The sequence below is a fragment of the Oncorhynchus keta genome, chromosome 1, assembly GCF_023373465.1.
Source record: "Oncorhynchus keta strain PuntledgeMale-10-30-2019 chromosome 1, Oket_V2, whole genome shotgun sequence".
Classification (NCBI taxonomy): domain Eukaryota; kingdom Metazoa; phylum Chordata; class Actinopteri; order Salmoniformes; family Salmonidae; genus Oncorhynchus; species Oncorhynchus keta.
The window spans coordinates 21,668,716-21,683,339 of NC_068421.1; the positions used below are offsets into that span (position 1 = coordinate 21,668,716).

At 45.2% G+C, this 14,624-nt stretch overlaps 1 protein-coding gene across 1 annotated transcript in view; it reads left to right on the plus strand.

Moving 5' to 3' along the window:
• The window catches only part of LOC118380417 (kinase suppressor of Ras 1-like), a 63,852-nt gene extending 52,006 nt beyond the window's left edge, over positions 1 to 11,846 (plus strand). The window contains exons 14-20 of the mRNA XM_052508569.1: positions 3,847 to 4,083; positions 5,155 to 5,351; positions 5,521 to 5,617; positions 5,714 to 5,853; positions 8,011 to 8,142; positions 8,959 to 9,094; positions 9,320 to 11,846. Of these exons, the coding sequence (XP_052364529.1) occupies positions 3,847 to 4,083; positions 5,155 to 5,351; positions 5,521 to 5,617; positions 5,714 to 5,853; positions 8,011 to 8,142; positions 8,959 to 9,094; positions 9,320 to 9,466 (1,086 nt within the window). The 3' untranslated portion in view covers positions 9,467 to 11,846. The remainder of the gene's footprint in view (positions 1 to 3,846; positions 4,084 to 5,154; positions 5,352 to 5,520; positions 5,618 to 5,713; positions 5,854 to 8,010; positions 8,143 to 8,958; positions 9,095 to 9,319) is intronic.
• Positions 11,847 to 14,624: the final 2,778 nt, after the last annotated feature.

Below are 14,624 nucleotides of genomic sequence, written 5' to 3' on the forward strand. Positions count from 1 at the left end.
GTGTGGTGTTTGGGAGGAAACGGCATGGTCCCCCATTGTGCGGAGCCTGGTCCTGACGGCATGGAGGAGTTTAACATGGCTTGAACGTAGGGGGCGTGGAGGTTAATGGGGGAGAATTGGTCTGACAGGTAGGTGGGTCAGATGCCATTCAAGGTTTTTCAGAAGAAGTGGAGAATATTATAGTCAATTATTTGAGGAACAGGTGGAGCTCAGCAAGAATGGGGGGTGTGGGCAGACTTTTTAGTTTATGTCAAGAACTGTGTTCCCATGATCAATTCTGGAGAAAATGAATACATGGATTAGCTTTTCTGCGTCAGATGTTGAGAGAGGGTCTTAGGCGGGAGATGTTCTTCAGGTGAAAGAATGGCATTTAACAGACTAATGTGGGCATTGAAGGAGAGAGCAGGCTCAAATTTCACACCCAAATTAGTGATGACTGATGAGAGTGGGATGATGTGACTGTCTATGGCAGGGAGGATGCTGCATGGCGAATGCTGTAGGGCGGATGCTGCAGGAGTTGATCTGCTGGGGGCTGTCTATCAATATTGCCTTTGTTTTGCTGCTGTTGAGTTGGAAGGAGTTGTTCTGCTTTTAAGATTTGACCTCTTCCAGACAGTTGGACAAAGTTGACAGAGCAGATGATGAGTCAGGCTTTGTCTGCGTAGCAGTGCAATTGGACACTGTGCTGTCTGAAGATCTGGCCAAGTGGGAGCATGTAGAGCAGGAAGAGGATAGGTGCTAACACCAACCCTTGTGGGACACCGCAGGCTATGGCGGACTCCTCTGATCTTGCCTCACTGAGGGTGACATTCTGCTTGCGGTTAGAGTGGTAGGAGTTAAACCAGTTTAGTGCAGTCCCACAGATTGGTAATGTGCTCTCTGAGGCGTTCCAGTAGAATGGTGTGATCTACTGTGTCAAAAGCAGCACTGAGGTCCAGAAGAATCAAGATGGTGGGAGATCCTGTATCTGCAGCCATGAGCAGGTCATTTATAACCTTCACCAGGGCTGTCTCAGTACTGTGCAAGGACCTAAAGCCAGACTGGTGAGCTTCATAAAGCTGGTTAGCACTGATGTGTGAGTGAAGCTGAGTTGCCACTATCTTTTCCAGGACTTTAGATAAAAATGGGAGGTTGGAAATAGGCCTGAAGTTTGAGATGAGGTCTTGGTTTCTTGAGCAAGCAATGTTGAACACCTGCCCAGTGTGGAGATAATTGTTGAACAGGTTGAAAGCAGCTGAGCATGTTTTGAACATTGACGTTACAATAGGATCATGGGGGCCACCAGTGGTCTTCGTTTTTTAGATATGGGTGGTGAGGTAGGAGCTAGAGTGGGGTTGAGGTTGGAGGATACAATGTTCTGTCCAATGGTGTTGATTTTAGCCTTGAAGAACTCAACAAATTGGTTGCATTGTTCGGTAGTTGCTGAGGAAGTGAAATAGAAGACGGTTCCATGTTTTGCAATGGGGAAATCACCCAGCAGCATTTACCTGATCAAGTGAGAGTTCTCTAGTCGAGTTGATTATGTGGTGCAATGATACTGATACGATCATTTTGCCATATAGAAAAATGAATAAAAGGCTGGTTCTCTATTTCTCTAAGGAGATGGCGCCGGAGGAGATGACTGACGCTCTTTTATGGTCCCCTAACCAGTTGTGCTATTGTGTGTGTTTTTTCAAATTATTTGTAACTTGTTTTGTACATAATGTTTCTGCCACCGTCTCTTATAACCGAAAAGAGCTCCTAGATATCAGGACAGCGATTACTCACCCCATACTGGAAGAAGAATTTTTCTCCAGACACCCGACAAGGCCCTCATCCCGTTCATTTACAGGAGAAAGAGATGGAGAAATCGGGGACGTAGGTCTGGGTGCTTGTAAGGATCCGACAGCGAGTGGGTAATCTGCCTTTACCATCGGTCCTATTAGTACAATTATTGGATAAAATGATAGACAAACTATGAGTACGTATATCCTACGGTTTTCAAGGAGTGGGACTCTAACCCAGAAGCTTATAAGAAATCCCGCTATGCCTTCCGACAAACCATCAAACATTCAAAGCGTCAATACAGGACTAAGATTGAATTGTACTACAACGGCTCCGACGCTCGTCGGATGTGGCAGGGCTTGCAAACTATTACAGACTACAAAGGGACGCACAGCAGCGAGCTGCCCAGTGACACGAGCCTACCAGACAAGCTAAACTACTGCTATGATTGCTTCGAGGCAAGTAACACTGAAACATTCATGAGAGAATCAGCTATTCCGGACGACTGTGTGATCACGCTCTCCGCAGCCGGTGTGAGTAAGACCTTTAAACAGGTCAACATTCACAAGGCCGCAGAGCCAGATGGATTACCAGGACAGGTACTCTGAGCATGCGCTGAACAACTGGCAAGTGTCTTGACATTTTCAACCTCTCCCTGTCTGAGTCTGTAATACTAACATGTTTCAAGCAGGCCACCATAGTTCCTGTGCCCAAGAACACTAAGGTGACCTGCCTAAATGACTACCGACCTGTAGCACTCACGTCTGTAGCCATGAAGAGCTTTAAAAGGCTGGTCATGGCTCACATCAACACCATTATCCCAGAAACCCTAGACCCACTCCAATTTGCATACCGCCTCAACAGATCCACAGATGATGCAATCTCTATTGCAATCCACACTGTCTTTCACACCTGGACAAAAGGAACACCTATGAGAATGCTATTCATTGACTAAATCTCAGCGTTCAACACCATAGTGCCCTCCAAGCTCCACTAAGCTAAGGACCCTGGGACTAAACACCTCCCTCTGCAACTGGATCCAGGACTTCCTCACGGGCCACCCCCTGGTGGTAACCCCAGGTGGTAAGTGTAGGTAACAACACATCCGCCATGCTGATCCTCAACATGGGGGCCCCTCAGGGGTGCGTGGAGCAGGTTGAGTAGTGGAGCAGGTTGAGTAGTGGAGCAGGTTGAGTAGTGGAGCAAGTTGAGTAGTGGAGCAGGTTGAGTGCTTCAAGTTGCTTGGTGTCCACATCACCAACAAACTAACATGGTCCAAACACACCAAGACAGTCGTGAAGAGGGCTATTTTCTATTAGTCCTCAGATCCTCAAAGTTCTACAGCTGCACCATCGACAGCATCCTGACTGGTTGCATCACGGCCTGGTATGGCAACTGCTCGGTCTATGACCGCAAGGCACGACAGAGGGTAGTGCGTAAGGCCCAGTACATCACTGGGGCCAAGCTTCCTGCCATCCAGGACCTCTATACCAGGCGGTGTCAGACGAAGGCCCTAAAAATTGTCAACGACTCCAGACACCCTAGTCATAGACTGTTCTCTCTGCTACCATACGGCAAGCGGTATCGGAGCACCAAGTCTAGATCCAAAAGACTTAACAGCTTCTACCCCAAGCAATAAGACTCCTGAACAACTAATCAACTAAACAACTAAACAACTAATCAAATGGTTCCCAGATTTTTGCATCCCCCAATCCCCTTTTTACGCTCTGTACCGGTACCCCCCGTATATAGCTATTGTTATTTTACTGCTGCTCTTTAATTATTTGTAACTTTATTTTTTATTTAACACTTATTTTTCTTAGAACTGCATTGTTGGTTAAGGGCTTGTGAGTGAGCATTTCACTGTGACAAATACATTTGATTTTATTTGGGTTTCAGTTTTTATTCCAATCTCTCTAACTGTGCTGTTGTGATCAAATAAACCAGCAAAAAAATCGAACAGACTTCTGAAACTGATTTCCAGAAATCTCAATCTGCAATTGATTGAATATCCCCCTGATGGTATGTTTTGTTCGGGTTGACATGACACAATTTGTGCATGCTTTGTCTCTGTGTATTCAGGAAGAGGAGGAATACCCAGGGGATGAAGGAAACGGGAGCAAGGAGGGCAGAGAGAAGGGCCACTCAAACGGAGAGTGTGATGGGGATGAGATAGAGGACCTGCCCAGCTACCGGGGCCGACTGGCCGGTGGCCAATGGAGGGGGCCCATCTCCCGTAAGGCCAGCCAGACCAGTGTATATCTGCAGGAGTGGGACATCCCCTATGAGCAGCTGGAGCTGGGGGAGCTCATTGGCAAGGTGAATGACTCCAGCTTTACATGGTGGTAATTATGCACTCGGCGGTCAGTTTATTAGGTACACCTACTCGTTCACGAAAATGGTTCGCTCCTACAGACAGTGAGTCATGCTGCCATGGCTTGCTTATATAATACAGGCAGACAGGCATGGAAGCATTAGGTTACTGTTGGATTTAAGGTTAGAATGGGCAAACCGAGTGACTAAAGTGTCTTTGAGCGTGGTATGACCATCGATGCCAGGCGCGTTGGTTCTAATATCTCAGAAATGGCCGGCCTCCTGGGGTTTTCACGTAAAACAGTGTCTAGGGTTTACCAAGAATGGTGGGACAAACAAAAAGCATCCAGTCAGTGGCAGTCCTGTGGACGAAAACAGCTCTTTGATGAGAGAGGGCGAAGGAGAATGTCAAGAATCGCGCAAGCTAACAGGCGGGCCACAAACAGGCAAATAACGGTGCCGTACAACAGTGGTGTGCAGAACAGCATCTCGGAAAGCACAACTAGTTGGGCCTTGCCATGGATGGGCTATTGCAGCAGACGACCACACCGGATTCCAGTCCTATCAGCTAAAAAGAAGAATAAGAGGTTCTAGTGTGCACGTGATCACCAACACTGGACAATTGAGGAGTGGAAAAACATTGCCTGGTCCGACGAATCCCGGTTCCTGTTGTGTCATGCTGAGTCCAAGGCCCCATCCTGCCTGGTGTCAACGGTACAGGCTGATGGCGGTGGTGTAATGGTGTGGGGAATGTTTTCCTGGTGCATGTTAGGTCCTATGCTACCAATTTTGCAATGTTGGAACACCATAGCGTCTGAACATTGTGGCATCCCTCCATGGCTACAGAGGTGTCTGACCCGGTACTAGATGAGTGTACCTAATAAACTGGCCAATAAGTGAAAATGACAACAGCTGTATCTACACAGAGGTGGGGTTGTAAGGGCTCATATTCAAAGTCAATTGGTATCTGCATGTCTCCTTTAAAAAAAGGCCAATGGACTAAATTAGAGTTCCTTGAATGGGAACTGAAAAAAATAGCTAATAACACAAGTACCCATACATACTTCCCTATTCCAGGGCCGTTGGGGGAAGGTTCATAAGGGGCGCTGGCATGGAGAGGTGGCCATTCGGCTGCTGGAGATAGATGGTAATAACCAGGACCACCTGAAGCTGTTTAAGAAGGAAGTGATGAACTACAGACAGACCCGCCACGAGAACGTGGTCCTCTTCATGGGGGCCTGCATGGCCCCGCCACACCTCGCCATCATCACCAGGTTAGGGGGAAGGAAGTGGGAAAGGGAGGTGGGGATGTCTAGGGGAGTTGAGCAGGGAAAAGCTGGAACCCTTGAATCAATCTATGAGAGGTATTAAATGTGTCTTGGTTTAACAAATGAGGAAACCAGGAAAGGCTTTGTTTTGACATTTCCTCTGGTTTCCTCTCAGTTTCTGCAAAGGTCGGACACTATTCTCTGTTGTAAGAGATGCCAAGAACACGCTAGACATCAACAAGACAAGGCAGATCGCTCAGGAAATTGTTAAGGTGTGGTACTACTCATCTTCTCTTGAGTTGTAAGTACATTGTAAGCAGCCTACTCTTCCTTTCATTGAAATGACTAAACTCTGACCTCTCCCTCAGGGTATGGGCTACCTTCACGCTAAAGGAATCGTTCACAAGGACCTGAAGTCCAAGAATGTGTTCTATGACACAAACAAAGTGGTAATCACAGACTTTGGCCTTTTTGGAATGTCTGGAGTGGTACAAGAGTACCACAAAAGGTAAGCAAAAAAAAACGTTGTCAAAAGTTAAACACACTAGCCTCCCAAGTGGCGCAGCTGTCTAAGGCGCTGCATCGCAGTGCCAGCCACGACCGGGTTAGGGCAGGGTTTGGCCAGCTGGGATATCCTTGTCCCATCGCGCTCTAGCGACTCCTGTGGCGGGCCGGGCGCATGCACGCTGATGCGGTTGCCAGGTGTACTGTGTTTCCTCCGACACATTGGTGTGGCTGGCTTCCGGGTTAAGCAGGCCTTGTGTCAAGAAGTAGTGCGGCTTGGTTTGTGTTTCGGGGGACGCATGGCTCTCGACCTTCGCCTCTCCTTATTCCATACGGGAGTTGCAGCGATGTGACAAGACTGTAACTACCAATTGGATATGACAAAATTGGGGAGAAGAGCGGGTACAAAATATATATATATATATACAGTGCCTTGCGAAAGTATTCGGCCCCCTTGAACTTTGCGACCTTTTGCCACATTTCAGGCTTCAAACATAAAGATATAAAACTGTATTTTTTTGTGAAGAATCAACAACAAGTGGGACACAATCATGAAGTGGAACGACATTTATTGGATATTTCAAACATTTTTAACAAATAAAAAACTGAAAAATTGGGCGTGCAAAATTATTCAGCCCCTTTACTTTCAGTGCAGCAAACTCTCTCCAGAAGTTCAGTGAGGATCTCTGAATGATCCAATGTTGACCTAAATGACTAATGATGATAAATACAATCCACCTGTGTGTAATCAAGTCTCCGTATAAATGCACCTGCACTGTGATAGTCTCAGAGGTCCGTTAAAAGCGCAGAGAGCATCATGAAGAACAAGGAACACACCAGGCAGGTCCGAGATACTGTTGTGAAGAAGTTTAAAGCCGGATTTGGAAACAAAAAGATTTCCCAAGCTTTAAACATCCCAAGGAGCACTGTGCAAGCGATAATATTGAAATGGAAGGAGTATCAGACCACTGCAAATCTACCAAGACCTGGCCGTCCCTCTAAACTTTCAGCTCATACAAGGAGAAGACTGATCAGAGATGCAGCCAAGAGGCCCATGATCATTCTGGATGAACTGCAGAGATCTACAGCTGAGGTGGGAGACTGTCCATAGGACAACAATCAGTCGTATATTGCACAAATCTGGCCTTTATGGAAGAGTGGCAAGAAGAAAGCAATTTCTTAAAGATATCCATAAAAAGTGTTGTTTAAAGTTTGCCACAAGCCACCTGGGAGACACACCAAACATGTGGAAGAAGGTGCTCTAGTCAGATGAAACCAAAATTGAACTTTTTGGCAACAATGCAAAACGTTATGTTTGGCGTAAAAGCAACACAGCTCATCACCCTGAACACGCCATCCCCACTGTCAAACATGGTGGTGGCAGCATCATGGTTTGAGCCTGCTTTTCTTCAGCAGGGACAGGGAAGATGGTTAAAATTGATGGGAAGATGGATGGAGCCAAATACAGGACCATTCTGGAAGAAAACCTGATGGAGTCTGCAAAAGACCTGAGACTGGGACGGAGATTTGTCTTCCAACAAGACAATGATCCAAAACATAAAGCAAAATCTACAATGGAATGGTTCAAAAATAAACATATCCAGGTGTTAGAATGGCCAAGTCAAAGTCCAGACCTGAATCCAATCGAGAATCTGTGGAAAGAACTGAAAACTGCTGTTCACAAATGCTCTCCATCCAACCTCACTGAGCTCGAGCTGTTTTGCAAGGAAAAGATTTCAGTCTCTCGATGTGCAAAACTGATAGAGACATACCCCAAGCGACTTACAGCTGTAATCGCAGCAAAAGGTGGCACTACAAAGTATTAACTTAAGGGGGCTGAATAATTTTGCACGCCCAATTTTTTGAGTTTTTGATTTGTTAAAAAAGTTTGAAATATCCAATAAATGTCGTTCCACTTCATGATTGTGTCCCACTTGTTGTTGATTCTTCACAAAAAAATACAGTTTTATATCTTTATGTTTGAAGCCTGAAATGTGGCAAAAGGTCGCAAAGTTCAAGGGGGGCGAATACTTCCGCAAGGCACTGTATATATAAAAAACATTTTAACACACTGAGGAGTATACTTCTACACCTTTTCATTCCAGATGAAGGATCAAAAATGTATGTTTGTCCATCTGTGGGTGTCTGTGTGCGTTTCCAGGCAAGAGAACGAGCTGAGGCTCCCTCATGGCTGGATCTACTACCTGGCCCCTGAGATCGTCCGCAGGATGGGCACTGGGAACCATGAGGACCGCCTGCCTTTCTCCAATGCTGCAGACGTCTATGCCTTTGGGTACACACAACTTCATCTCATCTTACATCCTGACATAATAATAATACTGCATTTATACTGAACAAAAATATAGATGCAACCTGTTGGTCCCGTGTTTCATGAGCTGAAATAAAAGATCCCAGACATTTTTTATACCCACAAAAATATTATTTCTCTCAAATTTTGAGCACAAATGTGTTTACATCCGTGTTAGTGAGCCTTTTTCTGCCAAGATAATCCATCCACCTGAGAGGTGTGGCATATCAATAAGCTGATTAAACAGCATGATCATTACACAGGTGCACCTTGTGCTGGGGACAATAAATGCCACTCTAAAATGTGCAGTTTTGTCACACAACCCAATGCCACAGATGCCTGAAGTTTTGAGTGAGCGTGACATTGGCATGCTGACTGCAGGAATGTCCAACAGATCTGTTGCCAGAGAATGTAATGTTCTTTTCTGTACCATAAGCCGCCTCCAATGTCATTTTAGAGAATTTGGCAGTGCATCCAACCGGCCTCACAGCCGCGGAACTGTAACCACGCCAGCCCAGGACCTCCACATCCTTATTCTTTACCTGTGGGATCATCTGATGGGGGGATGCTGAGGAGTATTTCTGTCTGCATCATTGAAATTGTTGCATGTTGCATTTATATTTTTGTACAGTATACTTAAATATAGGACATCTGAATGTTTTAAAAAGAAAATGTGGGCGATACATACATAAATATGCTGAAATGTGGCTCCCCATGAAATGAATGTGTGAGTAGGTGTATGCTGTTTGTATACAGGGTTAGGACTCAGGTGCTAACCATACAGTATATTTCAATCCCTAGCACCATTTGGTATGAGCTGCAGGCCCGTGGCTGGCCACTCACCAACCAGCCAGCAGAGGCCACCATCTGGCAGGTGGGCAGTGGAGAGGGCATAAAGAAGGTCTTGGCAAAGGTCAGCCTGGGCAAGGAGGTTACGGTAAGGTCAAAGAGCAGTGTGATGTCCTCTGGGAAGCTTAGTGTACTGTATTGACATAATAAACCAAAAAATATTATTCTCAGTGTGCGAGTGATATAAAACAGACTGACATTGCACTACCAGAGCCAAAACATTTGGATGGATCATCAGCTACTGTACATTGTGTTTATAGCCATAAGGATGGATGTGGGATTAGATAAATACGCCCTCCCTCCTCTCCTGTAGGAGATACTGTCTGCCTGTTGGTCCTTCAAGCTGGAAGAGCGTCCCTCCTTCACCCAGCTGACTGACATGCTGGAGAAGCTGCCGAAGCTCAACCGCAGGCTTTCCCACCCAGGCCACTTCTGGAAGTCAGCCGAGTATGTATCCTAAAGACCAGGATCCCTTTTGAGATATACTGAATATACTCACTGTATATATATGTATATATACAGTGAGGGGGGGGAAGTATTTGATCCCCTGCTGATTTTGTACGTTTTACCACGGACAAAGAAATGATCCGTCTATCATTTTAATGGTAGGTTTATTTGAACAGTGAGAGACAGAATAATAACAAAAAAATCCAGAACAACGCATGTCAAAAATGTTACAAATTGATTTTTCATTTTAATGAGGGAAATAAGTATTTGACCCCTCTGCAAAACATGACTTAGTACTTGGTAGCAAATCCCTTGTTGGCAATCACAGAGGTCAGACGTTTCTTGTAGTTGGCCACCAGGTTTGCACACATCTCAGGAGGGATTTTGTCCCACTCCTCTTTGCCGATCTTCTCAAAGTCATTAAGTTTTCGAGGCTGACGTTTGGCAACTCGAACCTTCAGCTCCCTCCACAGATTTTCTATGGGATTAAGGTCTGGAGACTGGCTAGGCCACTCCAGGACCTTAATGCGCTTCTTCTTGAGCCACTCCTTTGTTGCCTTGGCCGTGTGTTTTGGATCATGCTGGAATACCCATCTACGACCCATTTTCAATGCCCTGGCTGAGGGAAGGAGGTTCTCACCCAAGATTTGATGGTACATGGCCCTGTCCATCATCCCTTTGATGCGGTGAAGTTGTCCTGTCCCCTTAGCAGAAAAACACCCCCAAAGCATAATGTTTCCACCTCCATGTTTGACAGTGGGGATGGTGTTCTTGGGGTCATAGGCAGCATTCCTCCTCATCCAAACACAGTGAGTTGAGTTGATGCCAAAGAGCTCCATTTTGGTCTCATCTGACCACAACACTTTCACTCAGTTGTCCTCTGAATCATTCAGATGTTCATTGGCAAACTTTCTTGAGCAGGGGGACCTTGCAGGCGCTGTAGGATTTCAGTCCTTCACGGCGTAGTGTGTTAAATTGTTTTCTTGGTGACTATGGTCCCAGCTGCCTTGAGATCATTGACAAGATCCTCCCGTGTAGTTCTGGGCTGATTCCTCACCGTTCTCATGATCATTGCATCTCCACGAGGTGAGATCTTGCATGGAGCCCCAGGCTGAGGGAGATTGACAGTTCTTTTGTGTTTTTTCCATTTGCGAATAATCGCACCAACTGTTGTCACCTTCTCACCAAGCTGCTTGGCGATGGTCCTGTAGCCCATTCCAGCCTTGTGTAGGTCTACAATCTTGGCCCTGACATCCTTGGAGAGCTCTTTGATCTTGGCCATGGTGGAGAGTTTGGAATCTGATTGATTGCTTCTGTGGACAGGTGTCTTTTATACAGGTAACAAACTGATATTAGGAGCACACCCTTTAAGAGTGTACTCCTAATCTCAGCTCGTTACCTGTATAGCTCGTTACCTGGGAGCCAGAAATCTTTCTGATTGAGAGGGGGTCAAATACTTATTTCCCTCATTAAAATGCAAATCAATGTATAAGATTTTTGACAAGTTCTTCTGGATCTTTTTGTTGTTATTCTGTCTCTCACTGTTCAAATAAACCTACCATTAAAATTATAGATAATTTCTTTGTCAGTGGGCAAACGTACAAAATCAGCAGGGGATCAAATACTTTTTTCCCTCCCTCACTGTGTATGTGTGTATATATATATATATATTCTCATGGCTGGATGTACCTGTTGATCCCTGTCTCTCCAGTGATGTCACATTGGATGGAGCTGAGAGAACAGGAGGTGTTGATATGAGTGTGTGAATAAGAATGTGTTTATGGTGGAGGGGTGTAGCCATCTGACAAACCTGGGCCTACTGTATTTTTTTTTTTAGTAGGACCTTTGATTTAAATAACTAAAATGGATGAATGTGATGCAAATTACCAGCTTTATACAGTGAGAAGAAATGTTGTCGTAAATAGGGAATTTTTGCTAAAAATTATTTTTAAGTAAAGTTGAACAGGACTAAAGGTTTAATAGCCTGTTGAAACTGTTTGGTTTGTGACTACTCATTTCAGAGCTGAATGCCTAAATCTGTCCATGTTTTAAAAGAGAGTATACTTTATAATAGCACCACCTCCTACCCCTCTCCCTGTGGGCAGTGATTGGAGGCTTGAGTGTCCCACCTCTCTTGTGTGTCCCCCTTTCTGTGAATATTTCTGTCATACCTCTCTTGTCATCTCTGTTTGGGTCTCCCTCCCTCCCCCCTCCCTCTCTGGGCGCTGCTGCTCTCTCCTGGATGACCACTGACTGACTCCACCTGTTCCTGCTCCACTTCACCCTCACTGTCTCCCTTGGTCCCCTCCACCTCCTCTTTACTTCCACCCCCCTCAAACATCAACTCTTGTTTCCCCATATTGTTTTTTCCCTCCTCCACTCCTTGATCTATCCCATGATCTTTCTTCTTCTCTCCTTGCTCTCCGTATGAAGACCGTGGGTTCATCATCATTGCCTGCGGGACCATTGCGGTCAGGGTCTGCAGTCTCGCTGCCCCTACATATAGAAATAACACATCTCTCAGTGACAACCGGTGCTTATCAACCCATAGGAATAGCCTGTTTGGTATTAGATTCAGAGACATTTACATTACATTTAAGTCATTTAGCAGACGCTCTTATCCAGAGCGACTTACAAATTGGTGCATTCACCTTATGACATCCAGTGGAACAGCCACTTTACAATAGTGCATCTAAATCTTTTAGGGGGTGAGAAGGATTACTTATCCTATCCTAGGTATTCCTTAAAGAGGTGGGGTTTCAGGTGTCTCCGGAATGACTCCGCTGTCCTGGCGTCGTGAGGGAGTTTGTTCCACCATTGGGGGGCCAGAGCAGCGAACAGTTTTGACTGGGCTGAGCGGGAACTGTACTTCCTCAGTGGTAGGGAGGCGAGCAGGCCAGAGGTGGATGAACGCAGTGCCCTTGTTTGGGTGTAGGGCCTGATCAGAGCCTGGAGGTACTGAGGTGCCGTTCCCCTCACAGCTCCGTAGGCAAGCACCATGGTCTTGTAGCGGATGCGAGCTTCAACTGGAAGCCAGTGGAGAGAGCGGAGGAGCGGGGTGACGTGAGAGAACTTGGGAAGGTTGAACACCAGACGGGTTGCGGCGTTCTGGATGAGTTGTAGGGGTTTAATGGCACAGGCAGGGAGCCCAGCCAACAGCGAGTTGCAGTAATCCAGACGGGAGATGACAAGTGCCTGGATTAGGACCTGCGCCGCTTCCTGTGTGAGGCAGGGTCGTACTCTGCGGATGTTGTAGAGCATGAACCTACAGGAACGGGCCACCGCCTTGATGTTAGTTGAGAACGACAGGGTGTTGTCCAGGATCACGCCAAGGTTCTTAGCGCTCTGGGAGGAGGACACAATGGAGTTGTCAACCGTGATGGCGAGATCATGGAACGGGCAGTCCTTCCCCGGGAGGAAGAGCAGCTCCGTCTTGCCGAGGTTCAGCTTGAGGTGGTGATCCGTCATCCACACTGATATGTCTGCCAGACATGCAGAGATGCGATTCGCCACCTGGTCATCAGAAGGGGGAATGGACAACCCAGCAGAATAACTGGTATCACAGCCAATAGTGCCACCAATATAGAGAGTCATGTATCTTTGTCAACTTGCTAAATGTACCATAATGCACTGCCTGGGTTGTTTGTTAGTTTCTTGTTCTTTGCCTAACTTCAGTTTGTGTATTAACATTTTGGTGCTAGTAGTGGCTAATGCAAACAGTCTAGTCTAACCACTTGCTTTCTTTCAATTTTCCTCTCTATTCCTCTCTCTCCTCTTTTTCCTCTCTCTATTTCTCGCTCTCTCTCACCCTACAACTTAGGTTGTAGCCTTCAGTATGCAAGACGAAGTAATAATGAGGTTCAATGTAAGATGTTGACTTTCCTCTTGTGCACTCTTCGTGTGCCTGTGTCAACATGCTTGTTTGGTTGGTTGCTGAATGTAATGTACTGGACAACCACAGATTAACCCTGTGAAAGACTGCAGTGATTGAATGTTAGCAGTGATAACAAAGATAAATGTATCCGATATATAAATATAGATATAATTGTTTTATTTAATGTACAGATAACATTTATTTTAGGTGTACACAGTTTTTACATTACAGTATAGGTACTTCACATCTAATTATGTAGAGCTTTAAAACATTTTCCCCTCACAAAACACTGTGTAAACAAAAATTGTACATTACTTAAAGATGGGTTGGTGTTTTTTATGTCATAAGAATGTATATTTTTGTACAGATTGTGGCTACATTCAAGGTGTTTCTGGTTTCCTCAGTGAAAGACGATAAAATTGAACTCATATCATTTGGTTCTGTGTCTTGTTGTGGAATGCTGACAACAGTTTAAATGTATGATCAGTTGGATAAAGGTATCTCTTTACATTAAGGATTTAAGCAGCTAAATTACAAGCACACTTTCCACTAGACACCATTTATACAGTTGATTTATCTACAAGTGTTTGATTTGATTTAAAGGGGCAATCCGGGATTCAAAACGTTGATTGACTTTAAATATGGGTGTCACTGACTCACCAGTTCCCAGGAGAGAGAGGAGGATGCCGAGAACAGACATGTTCATGCTGACCGAGACAATGGTGGTCCCAATACACTTCTGCTACTGATATGCAGGATTACATCAAAAAGTGTGTTGTAAAATATACAGTATGTGCAAAATGTCAGTACAAAGTAGTACATGATTATTTATCTTCTAGCACATTTTGAGACAAACACAAATAAATGTGAGTCTATTTGTGGCATTATTACTAAAATACCAAAATTATAAAGATTGTCACTGAATCCAGGAGAGACAAATGGAAGTGCCTCCTTATCAGAATGTTCAGATTTCTTATCACTCAAAATGCCCATATATACTGAAAAAAATATAAATGCAACATGCAACAATTTCAATGATTTTAATGAGTTTCAGTTCAGTAAATCACTCAATTAAATAATCTATGGATTTCACATGACTGGGAGCTATGGGTACAGCCATGTGTGGGCATAGGCCACCCACCTACCGGGGAGCTGGCCCAGCCAATCAGAATTAGATTTTCCCCCAAAAAAGGGCTTTATTACTGACATAAATACTCCTCAGTTTCATAATCTGTCCAGGTGGCTGGTCTCAGATGACCCTACAGGTGAAGAAGCAGGATGTGAAGGTCCTGGGCTG